The following is a 24509-nucleotide window of genomic DNA, read 5'->3' on the forward strand; positions in this document are numbered from 1 at the left end:
ATTTCTGCATTTTACCTTTGGAGGTTACATCATTAATCAATTATATGTGAACCCAGACTTTGAGGTTATCAACATTGGTACCATCAGACAATATCCACTTTAACATGTGACCCCCTTTCTCCTCATTTACATCTATCACCCAGACTCTCAACCAGGCTACAGCTAGAATTCGAGACACACCACCCCATATTTACAAATGGGTCTAGAGGGCCTGTCTTGTCTTAAGGTAACAGCCAATCAACAATGCTTATGCAGATTTAACCCTTGMAAAGTCTTCTGGGKGTGATCTACTGTATCCCGTAAGTGAACAGACTGTTCAAAGAAGTACGACAACCTCCCCTACACCCATTTCTATCCAAGTTACCCACTCCTATCCATTAGGATAAGTGGTTTGTTACCTTCTGGTTAATAGAGGACTATGTAGGATTAAGACTTGTTAATTGCTCACTGGCAGATCTGAGTTACTCAAATAAGCTTAACTGACCACCATGTGTTACCATGTGAATGTAAATGTGATGATGTAATGAACAACAGACATTTTCCATCACCAATGAAACTTTCTGGAAACTGTTGTCTGCAGCATCAGCGGATAGCGTTACGTTCATACAATCTAATAATATTATATGTTACAAATGTTAATGTGTAAAATAATCTTCTTCTAAGCACAAATACCATTCTATAGAAATCAGTCCCTAATCACAGATCCGATATATGTGGTCATAAGTCATGACTCCTGGGTCMGGTTCTACCCGACATTACATCATATGATCTAAACAGACATCAATCACAGACAACACCCACACAAACCTAATGCACTCTAATGTATAGTCTTAATTAACATAACTAAAGCCCACAGCCACAAGAGAACACACCCCTACCTAWTTAMCAACCCCCCAAATCAGTCCCCCACAAACCAGATGTTTACAACCATGAGTGAAACCCCTTGGTTATCTCATTTAATTAGCTAATTTTGGTTACTTCTGGACATGCCCTCACCCCCCCTCATAAAGTACAAGGTGTGACACGTTTGATAGATGCCACCCTACATCAACTACACACATTTACCTGTAGAAATAACACGTCTTCTTGACATTTTAATTTTGATAAGTGAATTAATAGGCTGTGTTTAGACAGGCACCCCATTCCCGATCTTTCTTTTTCAAAAATTGTTCTTTTGACCAAACAGATCTCTGAGCAAGCTCTGATGTGAACAAATGTGTGGAACAACTATCAGAATTTGGCTGCCCTTTTAAAATCAGTCTTTCCACCAAACATGGTTGTTAGTTCTATTGGTTAGGTTTCCAGAGACGCAAACCAGTCGTTTATTCTTTGTGTTCTGTATCTATGGACACAAACCTGTCATTCAGTCTTTATGGACATTCTTATCCCTTGCTTCCCAGCTAACAACAAACGTTACCACAATTTTAGAGAACGTTCCCTTAAGAGTTTCATTAGGCTATTAGCTAAAGTTTTCATAGCAATGTTCCAGTGATGTGCAAGGACTGTTTCCAAGAGATCATCTCCTTAATGTCAAACAGAACTTGACCAGAAGGTAGCTACCATAGAAGACAGCCAAAAGTTAGTTGACTTTCCATGTTATCGCAATGCTTTCAACAATCTAAAAGCACAATTTCTATAGTTGAAAAAACATGTATTTTGCAAGTAGTAGGCATTTAGAATTAAATGTGGAGTGGAGTTTTATAGTTAGGCCTATGTGATGACATCACATGCCCCAGGTACATTCAAAATCACTTGGTAATCATTTACATGATTGCCAGGTAGCCTAGAGCGTTGGGCCAGTAACCAAAAGGTTGCTAGATTGAATCCCTGAGCTGACAAGGTCAAAATCTGGCGTTCTGCACCTGAACAAGGCAAGGCAATTTACAGTTGAAGTCGGAAGTTTACATACACCTTAGCCAAATTCATTTAAACTCAGTTATTCACAATTCCTGACATTTAATCCTAGTAAAAATTCCCTGTCTTAGGTCAGTTAGGATCACCACTTTATTTTAAGAATCTGAAATTGTCCATTTGGAAGACCAATTTGCAACCAAGCTTTAACTTCCTGACTGATGTCTTGAGATGTCGCTTCAATATATCCACATAATTTTCCTTCCTCATGATGCCATCTATTTTGTGAAGTACACCAGTCCCTCCTGCAGCAAAGCACCCCCACAACATGATGCTGCCACCCCCGTGCTTCACGGTTGGGATGGCGTTGTTCGGCTTGCAACAACCCCCTTTTCTTCCAAACATAACGATGGACATTATGGCAAAACAGTTATATTTTTGTTTCATCAGACCAGATGACATTCTCCAAAAAGTACGATCTTTGTCCCCATGTGCAGATGCAAACCGTAGTCTGGTGTTTTTAATGATGGTTTTGGAGCAGTGGCTTCTTCCTTGCAGAGCGGTCTGTCAGGTTATGTCGATATAGGACTTGTTTTACTGTGAATGTAGATACTTTTGTACCGGTTTCCTCCAGCATCTTCACAAGGTCCTTTGCTGTTGTTCTGGGATTGATTTGCACTTTTCGCACCAAAGTACGTTCATCTCTAGGAGACAGAACGCGTCTCCTTCCTGAGCGGTATGACGGCTGCGTGGTCCCATGGTGTTTATACTTGCGTACCATTGTTTGTACAGATGAACGTGATACCTTCAGGTGTTTGGAAATTGCTCCCAAGGATGACCAGACTTGTGGAAGTCTACAATTTTTGATCAGGTCTTGGCTGATTTTTTTTGATTATCCCATGATGTCTAGCAAAGAGTCACTGAATTTGAAGGCAGGCCTTGAAATACATCCACAGGTACACCTCCAATTGACTCAAATAATGTCATTTAGCTTATCAGAAGCTTCTAAAGCCATGACATTTTCTGGAATTTTCCAAGCTGTTTAAAGGCACAGTCAAAGTGTATGTAAACTTCTGACCCACTGGAATTGTGATACAGTGAATTATAAGTGAAATAATCTGTCTGTAAACAATTGTTGGAAAACTGACTTGTGTCATGCACAAAGTAGATGTCCTAACCGACTTGCCAAAACTATAGTTTGTTAACAAGAAATTTGTGGAGTGGTTGAAAAACGAGTTTTAATGACTCCAACCGAAGAGTATTTAAACTTCCGACTTGGGTCATTGGACACCTGCCTACAGCAATGGCATGATGCAAACAGTTCACAAAATGAAAGTAATATGGGCTAAATTAAATGTTACCCATCCTGGTGGGAGGAAAGCAAACAAGAGATTTGTTTGAAAACAAAGCGTCACCTACAGCCCTCGAACCTCAAACCCAGTTCCACTGTATCATTCCCCTCTAATCAGGTACTGATTTAGACCTGGAACACCAGGGGGGTGCAATTAATGATCATGTAGAACTGAAAAGCAGCAGGCTCTGGAAGTCGTAGGGTCAGAGTCAAATACCACAACATCTGATAGAACATAATCAACAAACATTTTTAAAAAGACCAGACACCGTCAAATATCATGAGTCTTAAATCATATTTTGACAAAAGTAAATATAATTTCCACCCAAATTGGTCCTTATAACACTGAAGTCAATTTATTAATTTACTCAAAACTCCACCAAAACAATCAAACATGATCAAATGCTTTAATAACAATTAACAAAATGTAACATCACAAAATGTAACATTCAAAGCACATCAAATATAATTTCCCATATTTGGCACCATCATCTCGTGGTCTTCATGTTCTAATACTTTACAAGGTCAAATACAAACCAATGCACATATCATCTCCTGAATGATCAAACAGGATTCTCTACGTTTTGACCAAGAGAACAAAACGTGGTGACATCAGTCAGCGTCTCCTGATGATGACATCATGATATGAAAACACCAGGTGTTCTTTAAAAAAAAATAAATAAGTTGGATGGGGGGGGGGGGGGGGGGGAGGGGGGGGGGGGCAGGTGTCGGCAGTCCAAGGGGTGTGTGGGACTGAGTTTGTCTCATTCCATAGACAAACACATTCACCAATCATGGTATACATAATGGGTTGGTACATGCTCCTTCAACTGGAGGCAGCTGCGGGCAATTCAACCAGTGCTGTGCTAGGCAACACATTGCTTAGGAAAGCCCACTCAAGTCTTCAATGGTCTGGGTAGGTATAAGGTTGGTGGGTGGGTGGTGACTRGCTGGGAGTGAGGGGCTTAGCAGGGCAGTAAGGATAACTGAACCTTCCCTAGGCAAATCCACCTTCTGACAAATAACACCAATGTGTTTTATAGGCATTGTACCCAATCCCAACACAGTAACGTGTAGGTCCATATTCTACATATGGCTCTCAGGAACTGCATGTGTGTCTGTGATCAGTTTTAGTCTTTGTGGGCCTTTCCTTTGAGTTTGTCTTCCTCATTGTAAGACAGTCCGTATTCGTTCATTCTGGTCTTATCAACAGGATACAGCCTAACGATAGAAAAATAGTGGAAAAAAGTTGTAGTAAACAAATTGATGCGTTCAATGTGAGGATATTCTATTGTTACTTACAAGTGACAGTCAATTTATTGCAGTGTGTGTATAGGATCTTAATTTGACCAGTATTGTTGCAGATAAATAATATTGCAGTAACAGAATTTGGATGTTTAGTCTACAATGTTGTTTGATCAGTGGTTAGTCTATCAGCTGGGGAAAAAAGTAGGCTACTTAATATATTAATATAACCTTGTGTTAGTTTGAGTTTTCAGTGAATTTATGTAAATCACAAAGCTCATCTACATTTCCTGCAGCGTAGGGAAATTCTCAGCAACAAAACAGTGATCAAATTAAGATCCAACCCCTGTGTGTGTATCTGCCGTGTGGCTTACCATCTCTGGTACAAGTAGACGAGGAAGACCACATCATCCCTGAAGCAGGCTAACCGGTGGGAGGTGGGCATTGTGATGATGAAGGCAAATATGTCGTCGATAAAGGTGTTGAATGCCTGGGGATGGACAAATATAAGCTACTATCATTAACATCCTTCAGTTTCATCACTTTATGTAGTTTTTCTTTCTGATAGATTTATGGATGTTTCATTGCAACAATTACTACACATTCCAGTAACCATACTCTTATTGTYCTTCAATGATAAAACCATTTCTGAGACATCTAACAGTGTAAAACCTGACGATCTCTCAAATAAGATCTTATATAATTCACTCACTTTATACATGAATGCTTTCCAGGGTAGATGTGCCACAGATTTGAACTGTTGAAACAAGAAAATAATCGATATGGACACCAGCATCTGGCTTTTAGCGGCATGCTAAAGATAACATACAACAGAAGACATGTGCACTAACGCACAGTATAATGTAACTGACCTTGTAGTTAACAAAGAGTTGAGGTAGCATGAAGAGGAATCCAAAAGCGTACACTCCTGTCAAAAAAGAAACCATCAATGACAATAACAATGCTTCTATTATTAATTATCGTGTGATCATGGACGTGCACTGACAATGCATTTCTTATTTGTCCGATGATTCTGCCTATTGACTGAACATACAATAAAACATTTGATCTAAACAAAAAAAAAAACTACACTTAAGGTAAATCTGGCTTTTAAAAGTGAATTAAAGCAAATCCTGCTGGCTTCAGGATAATGTCAGAGAACATACCATTCACTGAACTGTTGATGATCCAGGAGTACCAACTGCCAAACAGAAAGCAGGTGACACATTGTTACACATTCAAAACACATAGTAGACCGGGTCTGGGCAACATCTCGAGGCTCCAGGGCCACATTGGGATTTCTAAATGCCACCGATGGCCGCACAGATTTTTTTGGGGAAGTTGATTTGTTAGTCAAACTCTATTTGCAGGCCATAAAAAGGGACGTTATTTCCAGAAGACATAGGTCCAGGTCCATTGTAATTTCAAGTGTAGTCTGGGGTCTTTTTTAAATCCCAAATAATAATTTCTCGCTCCCAAGAAACGACTACAGTTGCCCATCACTGTAGTAGACCCTACTGTTATTGTCCAAAGTTATAGCCTACCTTTTGTATCTCAAAAACACTAAGGCATAAACCGCTCCTCCAATACACATTGGGTAGAGTAAATACGACAGGTACTTCATTGCCTGGGAAGAGAAGAACGTTGCAAGGAAAATCAAACGGTTGCTATTTATGACAACGCTACTGTATACAAATTGAGGACAAAGGAACACATGTAATGTTTGGTGCTTTTTTGAAATGGACATAAAAAAGGTATATGGCAAGTCTCACAAGAGTATCATACTCTACAGTCCTCCTCTCTGATTCGTCAGACTTTCCAAACTGTGGGGAGACAAACACACACTTGATATCAATGTAGAACAAACAGAGACCAAACGTAATCCTGAGGAAATTAACTCAGATAAACTGATATCTTTATAAACAAACCACTTACAATAAATGTGGGTTTTACACCCTTCCAGATAACCTGTATTTTAAAGGCTTTCTTCACCTTCCACACCTGTAGAGGGACAGATAAACCAGTCAGGCGTCGAGAGGACATAGTGCAATAAACTACAAGAACACAATCATCCACAAGGATCTAAAACATAGGGGATTAAGAGAAACCAGGACATAGGATGATGGAATTACCAAACCTACAACGGAGGACAACATTGATAGTCACTGAATTGTAGAGCAAACAGAAAAAGATAATCAACTCAATCTGAAAAAAGTCCATGGGGTCAGACATTTTACTAACGTGAACAACAGTGACTGTGCAAATAGAGAACTTTAGGGAAACACTGTGTGCCAAATGGAACCCTATATCCAGACCCTGAGTTACGTCCCAATAATATCTCCTTTCTCCTGCGTCCCAATAATATCTCCTTTCTCCTGCGTCCCAATAATATCTCCTTTCTCCTGCGTCCCAATAATATCTCCTTTCTCCTGCGTCCAATAATACTCTCCTTTCTCCTGCGTCCCAATAATATCTCCTTTCTCCTGCGTCCCAATAATATCTCCTTTCTCCTGCTCGTCCCAATAATATCTCCTTTCTCCTGCGTCCCAATAATATCTCCTTTCTCCTGCGTCCAATAATACTCCATTCTCCTGCGTCCCAATAATATCTCCTTCTCCTGCGTCCCAATAATATCTCCTTTCTCCTTGCGTCCCAATAATATCTCTTTTCTCCTGCGTCCCATAATATCTTCCTTTTCCTCGCGTCCCAATAATATCTCCTTTCTCCTGCGTCCCAATAAAATCGTCATTCTCCTGAAGTGTGCCTCATTTACTACTTCCCACAAATCTATATACCAATCATTTAATTTCAAATGTGAATTATTAAACAAGTGCAAACTTTGTGAGGAAGGACAGTTAAATAGGGAAGGAGACGCGTTCTGTCTCCTAGAGATGAACGTACTTTGGTGCGAAAAGTGCAAATCAATCCCAGAACAGCAAAGGACCTTGTGAAGATGCTGGAGGAAACAGGTACAAAAGTATCTACATCCACAGTAAAACGAGTCCTATATCGACATAACCTGAAAGGCCGCTCAGCAAGGAAGAAGCCACTGCTCCAAAACAGGCATAAAAAAGCCAGATTCCGATTTGCAACTGCATATGGGGAACAAAGATCGTACTTTTTGGAGAAATGTCCTCTGGTCTGATGAAACAAAAATAGAACTGTTTTGGCCATAATGAACATTGTTATGTTTGGAGGAAAAGGGGGAGACACCATCCCAACCGTGAAGCACGGGGGTGGCAGCATCATGTTGTGGAGGTGCTTTGCTGCAGGAGGGACTGGTGCACTTCACAAAGTAGATGGCTTCATGAGAAAGGAAAATTATGTGGATATACTGAAGCAACATCTCAAGACATCAGTCAGGAAGTTAAAGCTTGGTCGCAAATGGGTCTTCCAAATGGACAATGACCCCAAGCATACGTCCAAAGTTGTGGCAAAATGGCTTAAGGACAAAAGTCAAGGTATTGGAGTGGCCATCACAAAGCCCTGACCTCAATCATATAGAAAATTTGTGGGCAGAACTGAAAAAGCGTATGCGAGCAAGGAGGGCTACAAACCTGACTCAGTTACACCAGCTCTGTCAGGAGGAATGGGCCAAAATTCACCCAACTTATTGTGGGAAGCTTGTGGAAGGCTACCCGAAATGTTTGACCGAAGTTAAACAATTTAAAAGGTGATGCTACCAAATACTAATTGATTGTATGTAAACTTCTGACCCACTGGGAATGTGATGAAAGAAATAAAAGCAGAAATAAATAATTCTCTCTACTATTATTCTGACATTTCACATTCTTAAAATAAAGTGGTGATCCTAACTGACCTAAGACAGGGAATTTTTTACTAGGATTAAATGTCAGGAATTGTGTAAAACTGAGTTGAAATGTATTTGGCTAGTCAAAAGTAGTGCACTACATAGGGAGCCATTTGGGATAAAACCACTAAATGCTTGTGAGGAGACGTACCTCGATCATGGAGCCTACTCCAGCAGGAATGAGGACCAGCAGGCTGGTCTGCTCATCAAACAGGTACATGAAAATCACAATGGTGCTGAAACACCTCCACAGTACTGGAAAGGACCACAACATAAACACATGTAAGGGGAATAGTCAAAAACTGCAAATACACTGAGCAGACAAAACATTAGACTGACCAGGTGAAAGTTATGATCCCTCATCGATGTCACTTGATAAATGCACTTCAATCAGTGTAGAGGAAGGGAAGGAGACTAGAGGTCGACCAATTATGATTTTTCAACGTAGATACCGATATTATTGGAGGACCAAAAAAAGCCGATACCAATTTGTATATGTATATTTGTAATAATGACAATTACAACAATACTGAATGAACACTTTTATTTTAACTTAATATAATACATCAATAAAATCAATTTAGTCTCAAATAAATAATGAAACATGTTCAATTTTTTTCTCTCTATACCATTTGTATTTCATATACCTTTGACTATTGGATGTTCTTATATGCAATATAATATTGCCAGCCTAATCTTGGGAGTTGATAGGCTTGAAGTCATAAACAGAGCTGTGCTTCAAGCATTGCGAAGAGCTGCTGGCAAACGTAGAAAAGTGCTGTTTGAATGAATGCTTACGAGCCTGCTGCTGCCTACCACCGCTCAGTCAGACTGCTCTATCAAATATCATATCATAGACTTAAATTATAATAAACACAGAAATATGAGCCGTAGCTCATTAATATGGCCAAATCCGGAAACTATCATTTCAAAAACAAGACGTTTATTCTTTCAGTGAAATACGGAACCGTTCCATATTTTATCGAACGGTGGCATCCATAAGTCTAAATATTGCTGTTACATTGCACAACCTTCAATGTTATGTACATAATTATGTAAAATTCTGGCAAATTACGGTCTTTGTTAGGAAGAAATGGTCTTCACACAGTTCGCAACGAGCCAGGCGGCCCAAACTGCTGCATATACCCCGACTCTGCTTGCACAGAACGCAAGAGTGACACAACTTCCCTAGTTAATATTGCCTGCTAAAATGAATTTCTTTTAACTAATTATGCAGGTTAAAAAAAATATACCTGTGTTGATTTTAAGGAAGGCATTGATGTTTATGGTTAGGTACATTGGTGCAACAACAGTGCTTCTTTTCACAAATGCGCTTGTTAAATCATCACCCATTTGGCGAAGTAGGCTGTGATTCGATGATAAATTAACAGACACTGCATTGATTATTTGCAACGCAGGACAAGCTAGTTAAACTAGTAATATCATCAACCATGTGTAGTTAACTAGTGATTATGTTAAGATTTATAGTTTTTTCTAGCAACTTACCTTGGCTCCTTGCTACACTCGCGTAACAGGTGGTCAGCCTGCCACACAGTCTCTGCGTGGAGTGCAATGTAATCGGCGTCCAAAAATGCCAATTACAGATTGTTATGAAAACGGCCCTAATTAATCGGCCATGCCAATTAAATCGGTCGACCTCTAGAGACAGGTTAAAGAAGGATTTTTAAGCCTTGAGACATGGATTGTGTATGTGTGCCATTCAGAGGGTGAATGTGCAAGACAAAATATTTAAGTGCCTTTGAACGGGGTATGGTAGTAGGTGCCAGGCACAGCGGTTTGTATTCATTTAAAAAGTTTTAAATTCAAAATAATTTCCTGAATGACTTTAATTGGAATTGACCCCAACCCTGCCTAACAGCATCTTCGTAAGAAGTCAACCCACCTGCTTTGCTGGACATCCCCACCATGCTTTTCTTCTGCTTCCAGAAGCTGATGTCATGTTTGAAGGCCAGGAAATCAAACAGGAGCTGCAAATGAAACATGCTTTTAAGTTGCAATGTGACAAAGGAATAATTTAGTGAATCTCAGTCATGCATGTGTGTGGCATGTAGATCTAGCGGTTAAGACCATTGGGCCAGTAACAGCCTCAAAGTTCGCTGGTTCGAATCCCCGAGCCGACTAGGTGAACAAAAATCTGTCTATGTGCACTCCTGTAAGTCGCTCTGGATAAGAGTGACTGCTAAATGACAAAACATTTTAAAATATAAACATTAAAAGATGATCATCACTTCATTTATGTGGAACAGTAAGACTTCACATTCTTACATGAAAGGCAGCTACGAAGAAGGTGAGGGCTAAGAAGTACAGGTTGGTTTCCACGAAAATGCCCTTGATTTCATCAGCATCTTTCTCAGTGAAGCCTGAAATCACAACAAACCAACTCATTAAAAGGCCCCCACCAGAGTGCACAGCCGACCCCATTTTGACGTAATTCCTTGCCGTTGAGGGGAAATGCTTGTTTAGGTTCCGCCTCCAAAGAATGACGCAAGCTTCTTATACAGTTGAAGTCGGAAGTTTACATACACCTTAGCCAAATAAATTTAAACTCAGTTTTACACAATTCCTGACATTTAATCCTGACTGATGTCTTGAGATGTTGCTTCAATATATCCACATCATTTTCCTTTCTTATGAAGCCATCTATTTTGTGAAGTGCACCAGTCCCTCCTGCAGCAAAGCACCCCCACAACATGATGCTGCCACCGCCATGCTTTATGGTTGGGATGGTGTTCTTCGGCTTGCAAGCTTCCCACGTTTTCCTCCAAACATAACGATGGTCATTATGGCCAAACAGTTCTATTTTTGTTTCATCAGACCAGAGGACATTTCTCCAAAAAGTACGATCTTTGTCCCCGTATGCAGTTGCAAACCGTAGTCTAGCTTCTTATGGTGGTTTTGGAGCAGTGGCTTCTTCCTTGCTGAGCGGCCTTTCAGGTTATGTCAATATAGGACTTGTTTTACTGTGGATATAGATACTTTTGTACCCGTTTCCTCCAGCATCTTCACAAGGTCCTTTGCTGTTGTAATGGGACTGATTTGCACCAAAGTACGTTCATCTCTAGGAGACAGAACCGTCTCCTTCCTGAGCGGTATGATGGCTGCCTGGTCCCATGGTGTTTATACTTGCGTACTATTGTTTGTACAGATGAACGTGGTACCTTCAGGTGTTTGGAAATTTCTCCCAAGGATGAACCAGACTTGTGGAGGTCTACAATCTTTTTTTCTGATGTCTTGGCTGATTTCTTTTGATTTTTGAATTGTGATACAGTGAATTATAAGTGAAATAATCTGTCTGTAAACAGTTAATGGAAAAATTACTTGTGTCATGCACAAAGTAGATGTCCTAACCGACTTGCCAAAACTATAGTTTGTTAACAAGAAATTTGTGGAGTGGTTGAAAAACGAGTTTTAATGACTCCAACCTAAGTTTATGTAAACTTCCGACTTCAACTATACATAATCACGAATTGGGGATGGGAAAGAATGTCCTGGAGATTTCCACGTAGACCGGGAAAACAAACAGAGAACTGAAAGATGTCGGTTTAGCTAGCTAGCATGCTAACCTTAGCTATCTATCTTGCTAACCTTATCTAGCTTGCTAATGTTATCTGTTGTTTTTTTAACTACACCGTATTCAAAAGATTAGCCAGCTGGTTGGTTCTAGAATTGGATTTGTCATAAGCATAAATCGGGAAACCAGTATCTTTGACTTCACCATCTATTGCTGTCTCCAAAGTTCTAGCATCTTCCATAAGAGACGTGTTTTTCTACATTGTAATGGACACGGTGCAACCTTTGGTAGGTAGGCTGCTGGCAGACTTCAGCTGCTATACAGCAAATCCAAGTCAGCTCATGGTTCTCACAGGGGAAGTTAAATGATAGGCTACACTACAATGACTTCGCTCATGATGCACGTGGTAAATGACACGTCACAACACCCTGAGAGCATCGGACACGAAACACCAATACAATTGCACAACAAAATAGATAAACAAGTTACTTCAATTTTCTTTCGTGGGTGCCTGTTCATTATAGGATAGACACTTGTGGTTTAGCTGCACTAATCAAAGCAGTGAAGCGTGTAGCGAAGCAAGACTTTCATCTTGGGGCAACATGGGGGAGTAGGGTCCCAAAATGCAATCATAACACACAATTATACCATTTATAAAAATGGTCATGTTCTATAAAGACTAGCTCAACAATTTGTGAAAAATTACAAATTATACAATTTATTATGTTAATATTCTGGTAAAAAGGGGGGGTGCTAAAACATACGTTTGCGTCCCCTATTTTAAATTTGCTCCATGGCTCAGATGGTTAAGTGTAGACTACGGCAAAAAGCTGTTTAGCTCAGTCGGAACGAGGAAGAACTTTGCAGGTGTTTCTGATGAATAAACAATGCCATGCTGGATAGTAACATTCAAATAAAACCCAGCGCTAAAAAGAAACAGACTGAAAAGTATTAGCACATCCTGTCATAGGGGAAACACACCGCATTGCCACAGAAAGAATAAATCCACCTTTGGATTTCCCACTTCAAGCCCAAATATATCAAACTTCGACTTAAACTATGACTTATTGACTTCAAATTGTTTTGCAACATCCTAGGTAAGCTCTGGTCATTGTCTTTCAGTTGAAACATGTTTATTTCCTCCCTTTATCAAACATCAGTTTGCCTGTTCAAACAGACAAAACAAAAGGATTTGATTTGATATTTCTTACTACGGACTTAACAGTAGTAACTAAGGACATAACAGTAACTAAGGACATATACTTACTAAGGACATAACAGTAGTAACTATAGGACAGAAGTCACTCTCGTGATGCGGTCGTTCAGCTTGTGATCCTCTGGCGGTAGGTAGTATGACTCGTGCAGATTAGTGTCAATTCCGTACACTAGTATCAACTAGCATAATGGGTGCTGTTTCCCGGACAGATTAAGCCTAGTCACGACTAAAAAGCAATCTCAATGAAGAATCTACATGGAAAATAATGTTTTGTCCAGGACAAGGCTTGATCTGTGTCCGGTAAACCGCCCATAGTACTACCCATAGAGATATATAATATAATATTTCTATAGTACTACTCACCAAATTGTTGCAGGGAGTAGACGGCATCTTGCATGTGAATCCAGAAGCGGAGTTTCCCGAGGGAGATGGTGTCATAGGAGATAGTGAGAGGGAGTTCCGTGCTGGTGCTGTTGATCTCCATCAAGTCCTTCACTCTGTTGCTCAGCTCATCCACAAACAGCAGGGGAAGGTACATCCTCTTCTTTCCATTTTGAAATCTGGAACACAGTAAAACAATTGCTACTGTTATGTCATTAATGAAGTCTGAGTGGAAGAGGCTCTGACAGCTGTCAGTTCTCTATTTCTTTATGCTTTCCCGGTCCATGTGGAAATCTCCAGGACATTCTTTCCCATCCCCAATTCGTGATTATGTATAAGAGGTGGAACCTAAACAAGCATTTCCGCTCGAAGGCAAGGAATTACGTCAAAATGGGGTCAGCTGTGCACTCTTGTGGGAGCCTTTTAATGAGTTGGTTTGTTGTGATTTCAGGCTTCACTGAGAAAGATGCTGATGAAATCAAGGGCATTTTCGTGGAAACCAACCTGTACTTCTTAGCCCTCACCTTCTTCGTAGCTGCCTTTCATGTAAGAATGTGAAGTCTTACTGTTCCATATAAATGAAGTGATGATCATCTTTAAATAAAGGCTCTGGAACTTCAATTTAGAATTGTTGTATTGTAATACAAAGCATGAGTTGGCACACCCCCCAAAAGTTGGTAGAGGTGCTGACTAATGGAGAGTAAACTGTAGGCCATGAAAATAAATAAAAAGAGTCACACTACATACAAGCTCCCAGTAATTGATTGGGTAAACCACCAATGTTTCAGCATCACTGTGCCTTCTTCACCCTGAAGGTGGTGTTGTGTATTGTATCATTAGTTCCAGCTGTCCATTTATGAGTGTATGATGAATTGTATCATAAGTGCGTTCTTACACTCGCAGGTAGCGGTGCACGTCGCTGGGCAGAAAGTCCCTGTCGAAGACAAAGTGCTCTGACACCACATTGAGGGTGAGACGGGAGCGCCAGTGAGACACGGGCCGATCCACTGCAGAGTCACCTCCTTTAGGCTTCCGTTTCTGCTGCTCCGCCTGCCCTGGGCACAATGACCACAGCAAATCAGAGAGAAAAAGACCAGGGAAAAACTGAACATCACAATCAGCATGACAGTTTTAAAGACGTACTCCACAGAAAATGCATTCCAATGTGAAAGGTATTAAAATGTAACAGACTGATAAAAAAAAGATGCTATAAAAGGGACAATTCAGAACGGTTGATTCCAAGGCAAGACACTGTCTGCGTATACAGACATACCCTAATAATAAAGAGACCTATGAATGCCTTGCTTTGGATCTTGTAAATGTTGGTTACGTCCCAAATATCACTTTATTACCTTTAAAGTGCACTACTTTTCACCAGAGCCCATAGTAGTGAACTATAAAGGGAATATGGTGCTATTTAGAATGCAGCCATTGTGCGGTGTAATAGTAGTCTGACCTGTGGTGCTTCCTCCCCTGAGATCAGGCTGACCTCTGGTGGTTTGGGTATCATGTAGGTGGTGAGCTGGGACACCAGATGCACCTGTCTGGGGTCCTGCCACGGGGACATACCTGCCTGGTGAACAAACACCATGGCATACAGCGTCCCATTCTTACAGGTCTTCTTTGGGAGAGACACATTCACTATCCTTTAGGAAAAGGGATACATAGGTGAATATGAACTGGGTGGTTCAAGCCCTGAATGCTGATTAGCTGACAGTCGTGGTATATCACGGGTATGACAAAACAGTTATTCTTACTGCTCTAATTACGTTGATAACCAGTTCATAATAGCACTAAGGCACCTCTGGGGTTTGCGGTATATGGTAAATATACCAAGGCAAAGGGCTGTATCCAGGCACTCTGCATTGCGTCGTGCATAAGAACATCCCTTAGCTGTGGTATATTGGCCATATACCACAAACCCCCTTGTGCCTTATTGCGTAAATATAGCAGGGAGAGGTCAATCTTTGCAGGTTGAAGTAGTCGCTATAGGCGGTTTGTTCAATGTTAATCAGTTACTATGAATGTGGGCAGATATCTGCACTCGTTTTGGTTCCAGATGACTTGCTAATATGAAGTCCTAGTCATCCTGCAAATACCCAGAGATCACTGACTGTGTCTACCACAACGTTTCCATAGGTGATCATCGTGCTTATTACAACTGACTGGCAGATAGATACCACCATATCCTGTCACCGTAAGAAATGTTGCACCTTTCAAACTTGGTCTCAACATCAAAGTCCTCCTCCTTGTGAATGAGGGTGTGTCCCCCATCAGCATTGGGTCGCAAGGCTGTGTAGATACTCAGCTGGGAATGGGGAATAAAGAACACAGCAAATGTCCACGAATCAGTTTTCCAGACCCAAAACAACTGTCTGACTGGCAAGTTTTCATTCCATCTAGCTAGCTTGCAATGATGCATACCAACCTGCAATCTTGGTTTTCCTGCCAAATATGGGTTGATGCAGTTTTCGAATTTGGGGTTCTCACAAGRTGTGGTGTAAACGATGCCATACATCACCCAGCAAGTGTGCAAAACATACACAACGAACACCCCGACTATCAGCGTCGTGAAAGAGGTCTTCTGAAACATGCTCCTGACTCCCGTCTAGTCATTCAAAYACGAAATGTGCCAGGCAGATACCGTAGCGACGCTATCCTCTTCTGAAACCGAGCCAAGGACAGATGCGAAACTCAGAGGGAATTTAGCTGAGGCAGATTAACATCGGTTGATAAATTGCTCATACTGTAACGTTAGTGTAGTTTATGGACTGGTCATTGAGGTCACAGGTGTCGGTTGCTAGGCTAACCATGGCTAGATATCGTTGACCACACTGTACGTCTCCTCATGTCTTTTACCTATCAAATGTCATGTCTATTAGTTCATATTTTGTGCATTATAAAATCCCCGAATTCTGCTCGTCACTTTGCATCTCAAAATTGCAATATCACAGCTATTTTAAAGAAGCATGGATGTGTCAGCTAGCTACTTCCGTGATTTATTTCCTGGTTACAATAGTCAGGAAAGTATCAAACTGCGGCTGCGCAAATCCAACATTCTGCATACCAGCTGAATATATCTTGGCCACTAGATGTCATCCATGCTCCATGCAGTGCACTCTTGATTATAATGTCGGTTTTTCCAAGTCAGCTTTACAATAGAAGCATTATTATTTTAATTTCCCCCCGTAGATTTTTACATGTATTGTAGAAACGAATTAAAAGATGTTGAATGTCTTGGTTTTGAAAAAAAATTAACACAAACCTCTGCACTTGAATAAATACAATATATGTAGCTATTAGCAGTGTTTAATATGAGCAGGATCCGATACCTGTCACACCTTCTTGACCGTTTCGTTCCTGAACCCATTTGCCAGGATCCGGTACCTCTCGTGGCTTGAAAAATACTTTTCACTGTTTGCAATGTAAAATTATAATAAAAGCAATCAGTTAGACTAATTCAAGTTGACTCCTCTGTAATTCTCTTGGCTGTCGCCTAAAAATTGTTATGTTAAAACGTGCCTGATAATTGATTCGTGTTGGGTCGGCCCGGGTTTATGATTTGCACAACATTGTAGCCTATATAGACCAACGCRTRGCCATTGCTGTGGTGAGAGAGAAGCGCGCCTGTATCTCACACAGAACTAGAATGAGATTCACTTTCTATGATCTCTCTCCCTCTCTACTCTGATAGACATGAGCATGCAACTCTCATCTCTCCAGCGTTACACTTCATCATTTATTTCCTTATAGAATCATGGCTGCGCGAAGCAGCACGCCTGATAAATTGAAATACATTTGCCAAAGTCATTGAATTACTGCTGTCTGTTCAGAAATAAATGAAACAAATCCAAATAATACACCAGGAGTAGGCCTATAATTGTGCCACAGGTGATCAATAGTTTATTTTAAAAAATTGCCTAGCTGTGGATTGTGTGTAGCCCAATCACGAGCCATGTCTACAGTCGGGAACAGGGTGAAAGTGTTCGTGCACAGCATGCAGCCAAAACAGGCCTTTCGCAATATTTCAAATACAATCAAGCGAAAATACAGGTTGGAAAGAAAATGCATCCTGCTGAAAAGAGAAGACTAGTCTGTCTGTAGACGACAAAGTTATCAACTTCCAAATAGGTCTATTGAGGGAACAGTATTGTTTTACCAAGTAAAACAAGAGAGAAACACATTTGGCATGAGAGCATCCTGGTGAGTGAGCCTAGCATCATTGGGTGAGTCAGTGAAACTCACTTTTTTAGGACTGTAATTTCCTCCCCATATTGTACAATATGTGTGTCTCCGCACACCTAGGTCTCGGCAGTTGATGGATTGAAGACAATATCGTTTTTATTGATCTCAGATTCTCAGTTTGTCAGCGTCAAAGTAGCCTGTCATTTCGATCATTTGTGAGGTATTAAGAAATATTCTGCTAAAGTCTCCAGTCATCTAAAATGATGTAGAATTGCATGAAATGGGTTTATAAAGTCCAAAGCTTTCCTGAACCCTAGGCTACAATATTTTTTCTCCCATGTGTGCAACTTCTGCAAGTGCCTATACTCTACTGATCTGTGCCAGTGCTAAAGCATGATAATGCATGCAATGCTAAATTAGAAAGGAGTTTTCTTCTTCATGTGTTCCGGTACCTCAGATTACCCATGGTCTCCCCTCTCTGGGCTCACTTTTTGTTACAGCAATACCACCAAATTTACAAATGAACCACTGGCTATTAGGTCTACTATTAAAGGCATAGCGTATTTGGAGTACATGCAGTTGAAGTCGGAAGTTTACATAGACTTAGGTTGGAGTCATTAAAACTTGTTTTTCAACCACTCCACAAATGTCTTGTTTGTTAGAACATCTACTTTGTACATGACACAAGTCATTTTTTCAACAATTGTTTCCAGACAGATTATTTAACTTATAATTCACTGTATCACAATTCCAGTGGGTCAGAAGTTTACATACACTAAGGTGACTGTGCCTTTAAACAGCTTGGAAAATTCCAGAAAATGTCATGGCTTTAGAAGCTTCTGATAGGCTAATTGACATCATTTGAGTCAATTGGAGGTTTACCTGTGGATGTATTTCAAGGCCTACCTTCAAATTCAGTGCCTCTTTGCTTGACATCATAGGAAAATCAAAAGAAAACAGTCAAGACCTCAGAAAAAAATTGTAGACCTCCATGAGTCTGGTTCATCCTTGGGACCAATTTCCTAACGCCTGAAGGTACCACGTTCATCTGTACAAACAAGAGTACGCAAGTATAAACACCATGGGACCACGCAGCTGTCATACCGCTCAGGAAGGAGACGCGTTCTGTCTCCTAGAGATTAATGTACTTTGGTGCGAAAAGTGCAAATCACTCCCAGAACAACAGCAAAGGACCTTGTGAAGATGCTGGAGGAAACAGGTACAAAAGTATCTATATCCGCAGTAAAACGAGTCCTATATYGACATAACCTGAAAGGCCGCTCTGCAAGGAAGAAGCCACTGCTCCAAAACCGACATAAAAAAGCCAGACTACGGTTTGCAACTGCACATGGGGACAAAGATCATACTTTTGAAACAAAAATAGAACTGTTTGGCCATAATGACCATCATTATGTTTGGAGGAAAAAGGGGGGGCTTGCAAGCCGAAGAACACCATCCCAATCGTGAAGCACGGGGGTGGCAGCATCATGTTGTGGAGGTACTTTGCTGCAGGAGGGACTGGTGCACTTCACCAAATAGAGGGCATCATGAGGATGGAAATTTATGTGGATATATTGAAGCAACATCTCAAGACATCAGTCAGGAAGTTAAAGCTTGGTCGCAAATGGGTCTTCCAAATGGACAATGACCCCAAGCATACTTCCAAAGTTGTGGCAAAATGGCTTAAGGACAACAAAGTCAAGGTATTGGAGTGACCATCACAAAGCCCTGACCTCAGTCCTATAGAAATGTTGTGGGCAGAACTGAAAAAGCATGTGCGAGCAAGGAGGCTTACAAACCTGACTCAGTTACACCAGCTCTGTCAGGAGGAATGAGCCAAAATTCATCCAACTTATTGTGGGAAGCTTGTGGAAGGCTACCTGAAACGTTTGACCCAAGTTAAACAATTTAAAGGCAATGCTACCAAATACTAATTGAGTGTATTTAAACTTTTGACCCTCTGGGAATGTGAAGAAATAAATAAATAAAAGCTGAAATAAATCATTCTCTCTGCTATTATTCTGACATTTCACATTCTTAAAATAAAGTGGTGATCCTAACTGATTAAAGACAGGACATTTTTACTAGGATTAAATGTCAGGAATTTTGAAAAACTGAGTTTAAATGTATTTGGCTAAGGTGTATGTAAACTTCCGACTTCAATTGTATATAGGTGTTGCTCCCAATTTGTCTCACGCCGTTTGTGCAAAGTTGCTCAGTCATTCGACTTACTTAGGTTTATGCAAGTGCCAGTGAGGGAGAAATGCAACTTCTATAGATGGCTTAATCCCCTGAGAAGACATTGAACAACTACCCAACACTTTGTGTAGCCTTGCTAAGGGCAGTCTTAGAAAGATGGTGCTTAGAAAGAAACTGTTATGAAAAGAGAGGTGTGGTGAATGGTCAGTTTTAGTCACTTGTCTGGCCTCGAGATCAAACTTCCCAGACTTACTCTTTCATCTCCTGTCAGCATCTCTGACCTTCTAGAACATCCATGGTCAATCTCTTGTCAGCATCACTGACCTTCTAGAACATCCATGGTCAATCTCTTGTCAGCATCACTGACCTTCTAGAACGTCCATGGTCAATCTCTTGTCAGCATCACTGACCTTCTAGAATGTCCATGGTCATTCTCTTGTCAGCATCACTGACCTTCTAGAACGTCCATGGTCAATCTCTTGTCAGCATCACTGACCTTCTAGAACGTCCATGGTCATTCTCTTGTCAGCATCACTGATCTTCTAGAACGTCCATGGTCATTCTCAGACAATCCATCAGTTCTATCATCAGTGAGCAATAGGACAAGGGTGGAAACAAGTGTTTCACCCAAAGGTTTGGCTACTAGCTAATACACTGCTATTATCCTTAAACATACAGGTTGTATGGTGAATTATTGTTTGTATTTGTGTCTGTATGCGTCTGCATGCTCCATAAATGTCTGTTTTTGCTTGTTTGTGTTCAAGCAGCACGGCAGTTTCAGAGAGAAATGGGCACAGAGAAAAGATGGAGGAGGAGAGAAAGAGAGAGTTGTGATGATAAGTGAGGACAGAAAAAGTAGAGCAGGGAGGGAATGAAGACCACACTGTGCCCCTTTATTGATTTTCTGCTTAAAACACTCATTTGGAGGCCAACAGCAGAAACAGGAGGGTTCTTCCTGAATGAACAAACACCCTCGGTAGGGAATGTACTGCCTTCTTAAAGCCGCTCGCCCTGAGAGGAAAACTAACGACGAGGAGCGAATCCAATAAGCAGCAGCTAAATGACATACTGTCTTTATTTGCAGGGAGCTCCTCCTATGAGAAATCTGTTGATCCTTTTTCATTATAAAGTATTTACCTGACAACAAATGATTGCTGACAGTAAGTAGGCCTACACGTAATCAGGGACAGATATGGATGAAAGGTTGGATCTTTACCACACTGTGCGCAAATACAGTAAAGTGCTTACATACATGATTCAGACATTTATGGTCAGGGATTGAACTACTTCAGTGACAGCTAGATATACATAATGTACAGTACATTACATCTTTATTGCACTCCGAAAATAAATATTGGCACATCCCACGTACTGAATTGCATGTTATAAACTGCAAATATGTGGCAACTTGTCATGAAAACAATTCATTATAAAAAAAATACAAATAAATATTGAGTTACCACAGACACACATCTAACCCTAACCCTAGCTTCATGTCCACACCCCGGCTCAACCCTAGCATCTCTAGCTATAACCCTAACCCTTAGGTTTAACCCTGGCTCAACYCTAATCTAACCCCCCCCATATTTTATTTATTTATTTCACCTTTATTTAACCAGGTAGGCAAGTTGAGAACACGTTCTCATTTACAATTGCGACCTGGCCAAGATAAAGCAAAGCAGTTCAACACATACAACAACACAGAGTTACACATGGAGTAAAACAAACATACAGTCAATAATACAGTAGAAAAATAAGTCTATATACAATGTGAGCAAATGAGGTGAGATAAGGGAGGTAAAAGGCAAAAAAAGGCCATGGTGGCGAAGTAAATACGATATAGCAAGTAAAAACACTGGAATGGTAGATTTGCAGTGGAAGAATGTGCAAAGTAGAGATATAAATAATGAGGTGCAAAGGAGCAAAATAAATAAATAAATAAATACAGTAGGGAAAGAGGTAGTTGTTTGGGCTAAATTATAGATGGGCTATGTACAGGTGCTGTAATCTATGAGCTGCTCTGACAGCTGGTGCTTAAAGCTAGTGAGGAAGATAGCTGTTTCCAGTTTCAGTGATTTTTGTAGTTCCTCCAGTCATGGCAGCAGAGAACTGGAAGGAGAAGGCGGCCAAAGAAGAATTGGTTTTGGGGTGACCAGAGAGATATACCTGCTGGAGCGCGTGCTACAGGTGGGTGCTGCTATGTGTACCAGCGAGTCTGAGATAAGGGGGACTTTACCTAGCAGGGTCTTGTAGATGACCTGGAGCCAGTGGGTTGGCGACGAGTATGAAGCGAGGCCAGCCAACGAGAGTGTACAGGTCGCAGTGGTGGGTAGTATATGGGGCTTTGGTGACAAAACGGATGGCACTGTGATAGACATGCATCCAATTTATTGAGTAGGGTATTGGAGGCTATTTGTAAATGACATCACCGAAGTCGAGGATTGGTAGGATGGTCAGTTTTACAAGGTTTAACTTGGATTGGAGATGTTTGATGTGAGTCTGGAAGGAGATTTTACAGTCTAACCAGACACCTAGGTATTTGTAGTTGTACACATATTCGCCTGAGGGTTGTTAACACAGTGTCCAAAGAAGGGCCAGAAGTATACAGAATGGTGTCCTCTGCGTAGAGGGGGATCAGAGACTCACCAGCAGCAAGAGCGACATCATTGATGTATACAGGAAGAGAGTCGGTCCAAGAATTGAACCCTGTTGGCCACCCCCATAGAGACTGCCAGAGGCCCGGACAACAGACCCTCCGATTTGACACACTGAACTCTATCAGAAAGTAGTTGGTGAACCAGGCGAACCAAACCACTTATAGCGGCTACCCCACCTGAATTCCCAATGTCACCCTTTTATCTATCTGCCTTAGCCTCTCTATAGGACCACTTCCCTTCATACCCCCTCCATTTCTCTGCCATAAACATTGGACCTTGTTTGGCATTCTTCCGTTGTCCGTTGCTCTTAAGCTTTTATGACATCAAGTACTCCTCTCTGACTATTTAACTTAATCAGAAGGTGATTGGTTAAATGTACGGGTCTATCCATTTCATCATATTACCTTTCGTAGGTGTTGGTGCAGGACTGCTGGACCGTGCAAATAGATTGGGAAGCATATGCATTTCCTTGACTAGCTTCACTGACAATGAAATTCACGTGTACTTTTAATTGGAAAAGATCATAACTCTCAATGAGGAAGGGTATGTGAGAGGAGCTCTGGCAACCATTCATTTCGCTCATATGGCGCTCCAACAACGTGTCTGCGATAGGACATATCGATCAACCCTGCCAAGGAGCACACTGGGCTCCACCTAATGCGGAAAGTTAAAGTGACCTTGACTGAGAAGAACAATGCGAAGGGAATCTCCTTAGCACAGACTCCATTCTTCTCTTTACCTTTCTCAACTCTTTCGTGCACTCCCTCTTCCCTACAAAGGCCCTGTCGTCTAGATTGCCCTTTTCCTTTACGGTGCTGCTTCTCGTTCTGTAGCAAAGTATGCTTTATTTTCCCAGTCTCTGCCTCTCTCTCTCTCTCTCCTCCCTCTTCTCTCTCTCTCTCTCTCTCTCTCTCTCTCTCTCGCTCTCGCTCTCCTCTTTCAAATCTTTCTGTCGTCACGGCTGAAGTTCAAACGAGACAGTGTTTCCATCCAGCTGGTGAGAATCTCATCAAGGCCAGACAGTGTTTCCATCCAGCTGGTGAGAATCTCATCAAGGCCAGACAGTCTCCATCCGGCTGGTGAGAATCTCATCAAGGCCAGACAGTGTCTCCATCCGGCTGGTGAGAATCTCATCAAGGCCAGACAGTCTCCATCCGGCTGGTGAGAATCTCATCAAGGCCAGACAGTGTCTCCATCCGGATGGTGAGAATCTCATCAATGCCAGACAGTGTCTCCAGCCGGCTGGTGAGAATCTCATCAAGCCCATACAGTGTCCTCATCCGGCTGGTGAGAATCTCATCAAGCCCAGACAGTGTCCTCATCCGGCTGGTGAGAATCTCATCAAGCCCAGACAGTGTCCTCATCCGGCTGGTGAGAATCTCATCAAGCCCAGACAGTGTCTCCATCCGGCTGGTTAGAATCTCATCAAGGCCATACAGCGTCCTCATCCGGCTGGTGAGAATCTCATCAAGGCCAGACAGTGTCTCCATCCGGCTGGTGAGAATCTCATCAAGGCCAGACAGTCTCCATCCGGCTGGTTAGAATCTCATCAAGGCCAGAGCACCGGTCAGATGCCGAAGCAGAGAGAAACAATGGAGTCATGTGCAGCTGCTTGTCCTGTGTAGCCATGGGTGGATTTGAAATCTTTATTTTAAGCAAGGGAAACATTTACAGAACAGCATGGCTGGAGATGCATAAAGTGAAAAGTGATGTCTGGTTTGGAAGTGAAACTTTGTCTGGCTTGAGGAAAAGAAGGATGGGGTTGTTAAAACAAGAGACTGCTGGCAAGACGTGGTCGGGTTCAGACATAGAAGTCTTTGCCATTCATCTCAGTTGTAGTCCTAGGAGAAAAAACATGATCTCAGTTGTAGTCCTAGGAGAAAAAACATGGTCTCAGTTGTAGTCCTAGGAGAAAAAACAATCTCAGTTGTAGTCCTAAGAGAAAAACCATCATCTCAGTTGTAGTCCTAGGAGAAAAACCCTCACCTCAGTTGTAGTCCTAGGAGAAAAACCCTCATCTCAGTTGTAGTCCTAGGAGAAAAACCATCATCTCAGTTGTAGTCCTAGGAGAAAAACCATCA

At 41.3% G+C, this 24509-nt stretch overlaps 1 protein-coding gene across 1 annotated transcript; it reads right to left on the reverse strand.

Annotated features, from left to right (window-relative positions):
• Positions 1–4292: 4292 nt before the first annotated feature.
• Positions 4293–16249, reverse strand: LOC111956062 (lipid scramblase CLPTM1L). The gene is made up of 16 exons (XM_023976479.2): positions 15816–16249; positions 15601–15695; positions 14844–15033; positions 14283–14437; positions 13370–13566; positions 10545–10639; positions 10162–10246; positions 8410–8513; positions 6383–6448; positions 6220–6270; positions 5992–6074; positions 5614–5648; positions 5320–5375; positions 5160–5204; positions 4822–4937; positions 4293–4423 (listed from the first exon to the last, which is right to left on the reverse strand). Exons 1-16 carry the CDS (start codon positions 15978–15980, stop codon positions 4333–4335), a joined length of 1629 nt encoding a protein of 542 aa, XP_023832247.1. The 5' UTR covers positions 15981–16249; the 3' UTR covers positions 4293–4332.
• Between the last annotated feature and the right edge of the window lie 8260 nt (positions 16250–24509).

Source organism: Salvelinus sp. IW2-2015, linkage group LG31 (genome assembly GCF_002910315.2).
Source record: "Salvelinus sp. IW2-2015 linkage group LG31, ASM291031v2, whole genome shotgun sequence".
Lineage (NCBI taxonomy): Eukaryota > Metazoa > Chordata > Actinopteri > Salmoniformes > Salmonidae > Salvelinus > Salvelinus sp. IW2-2015.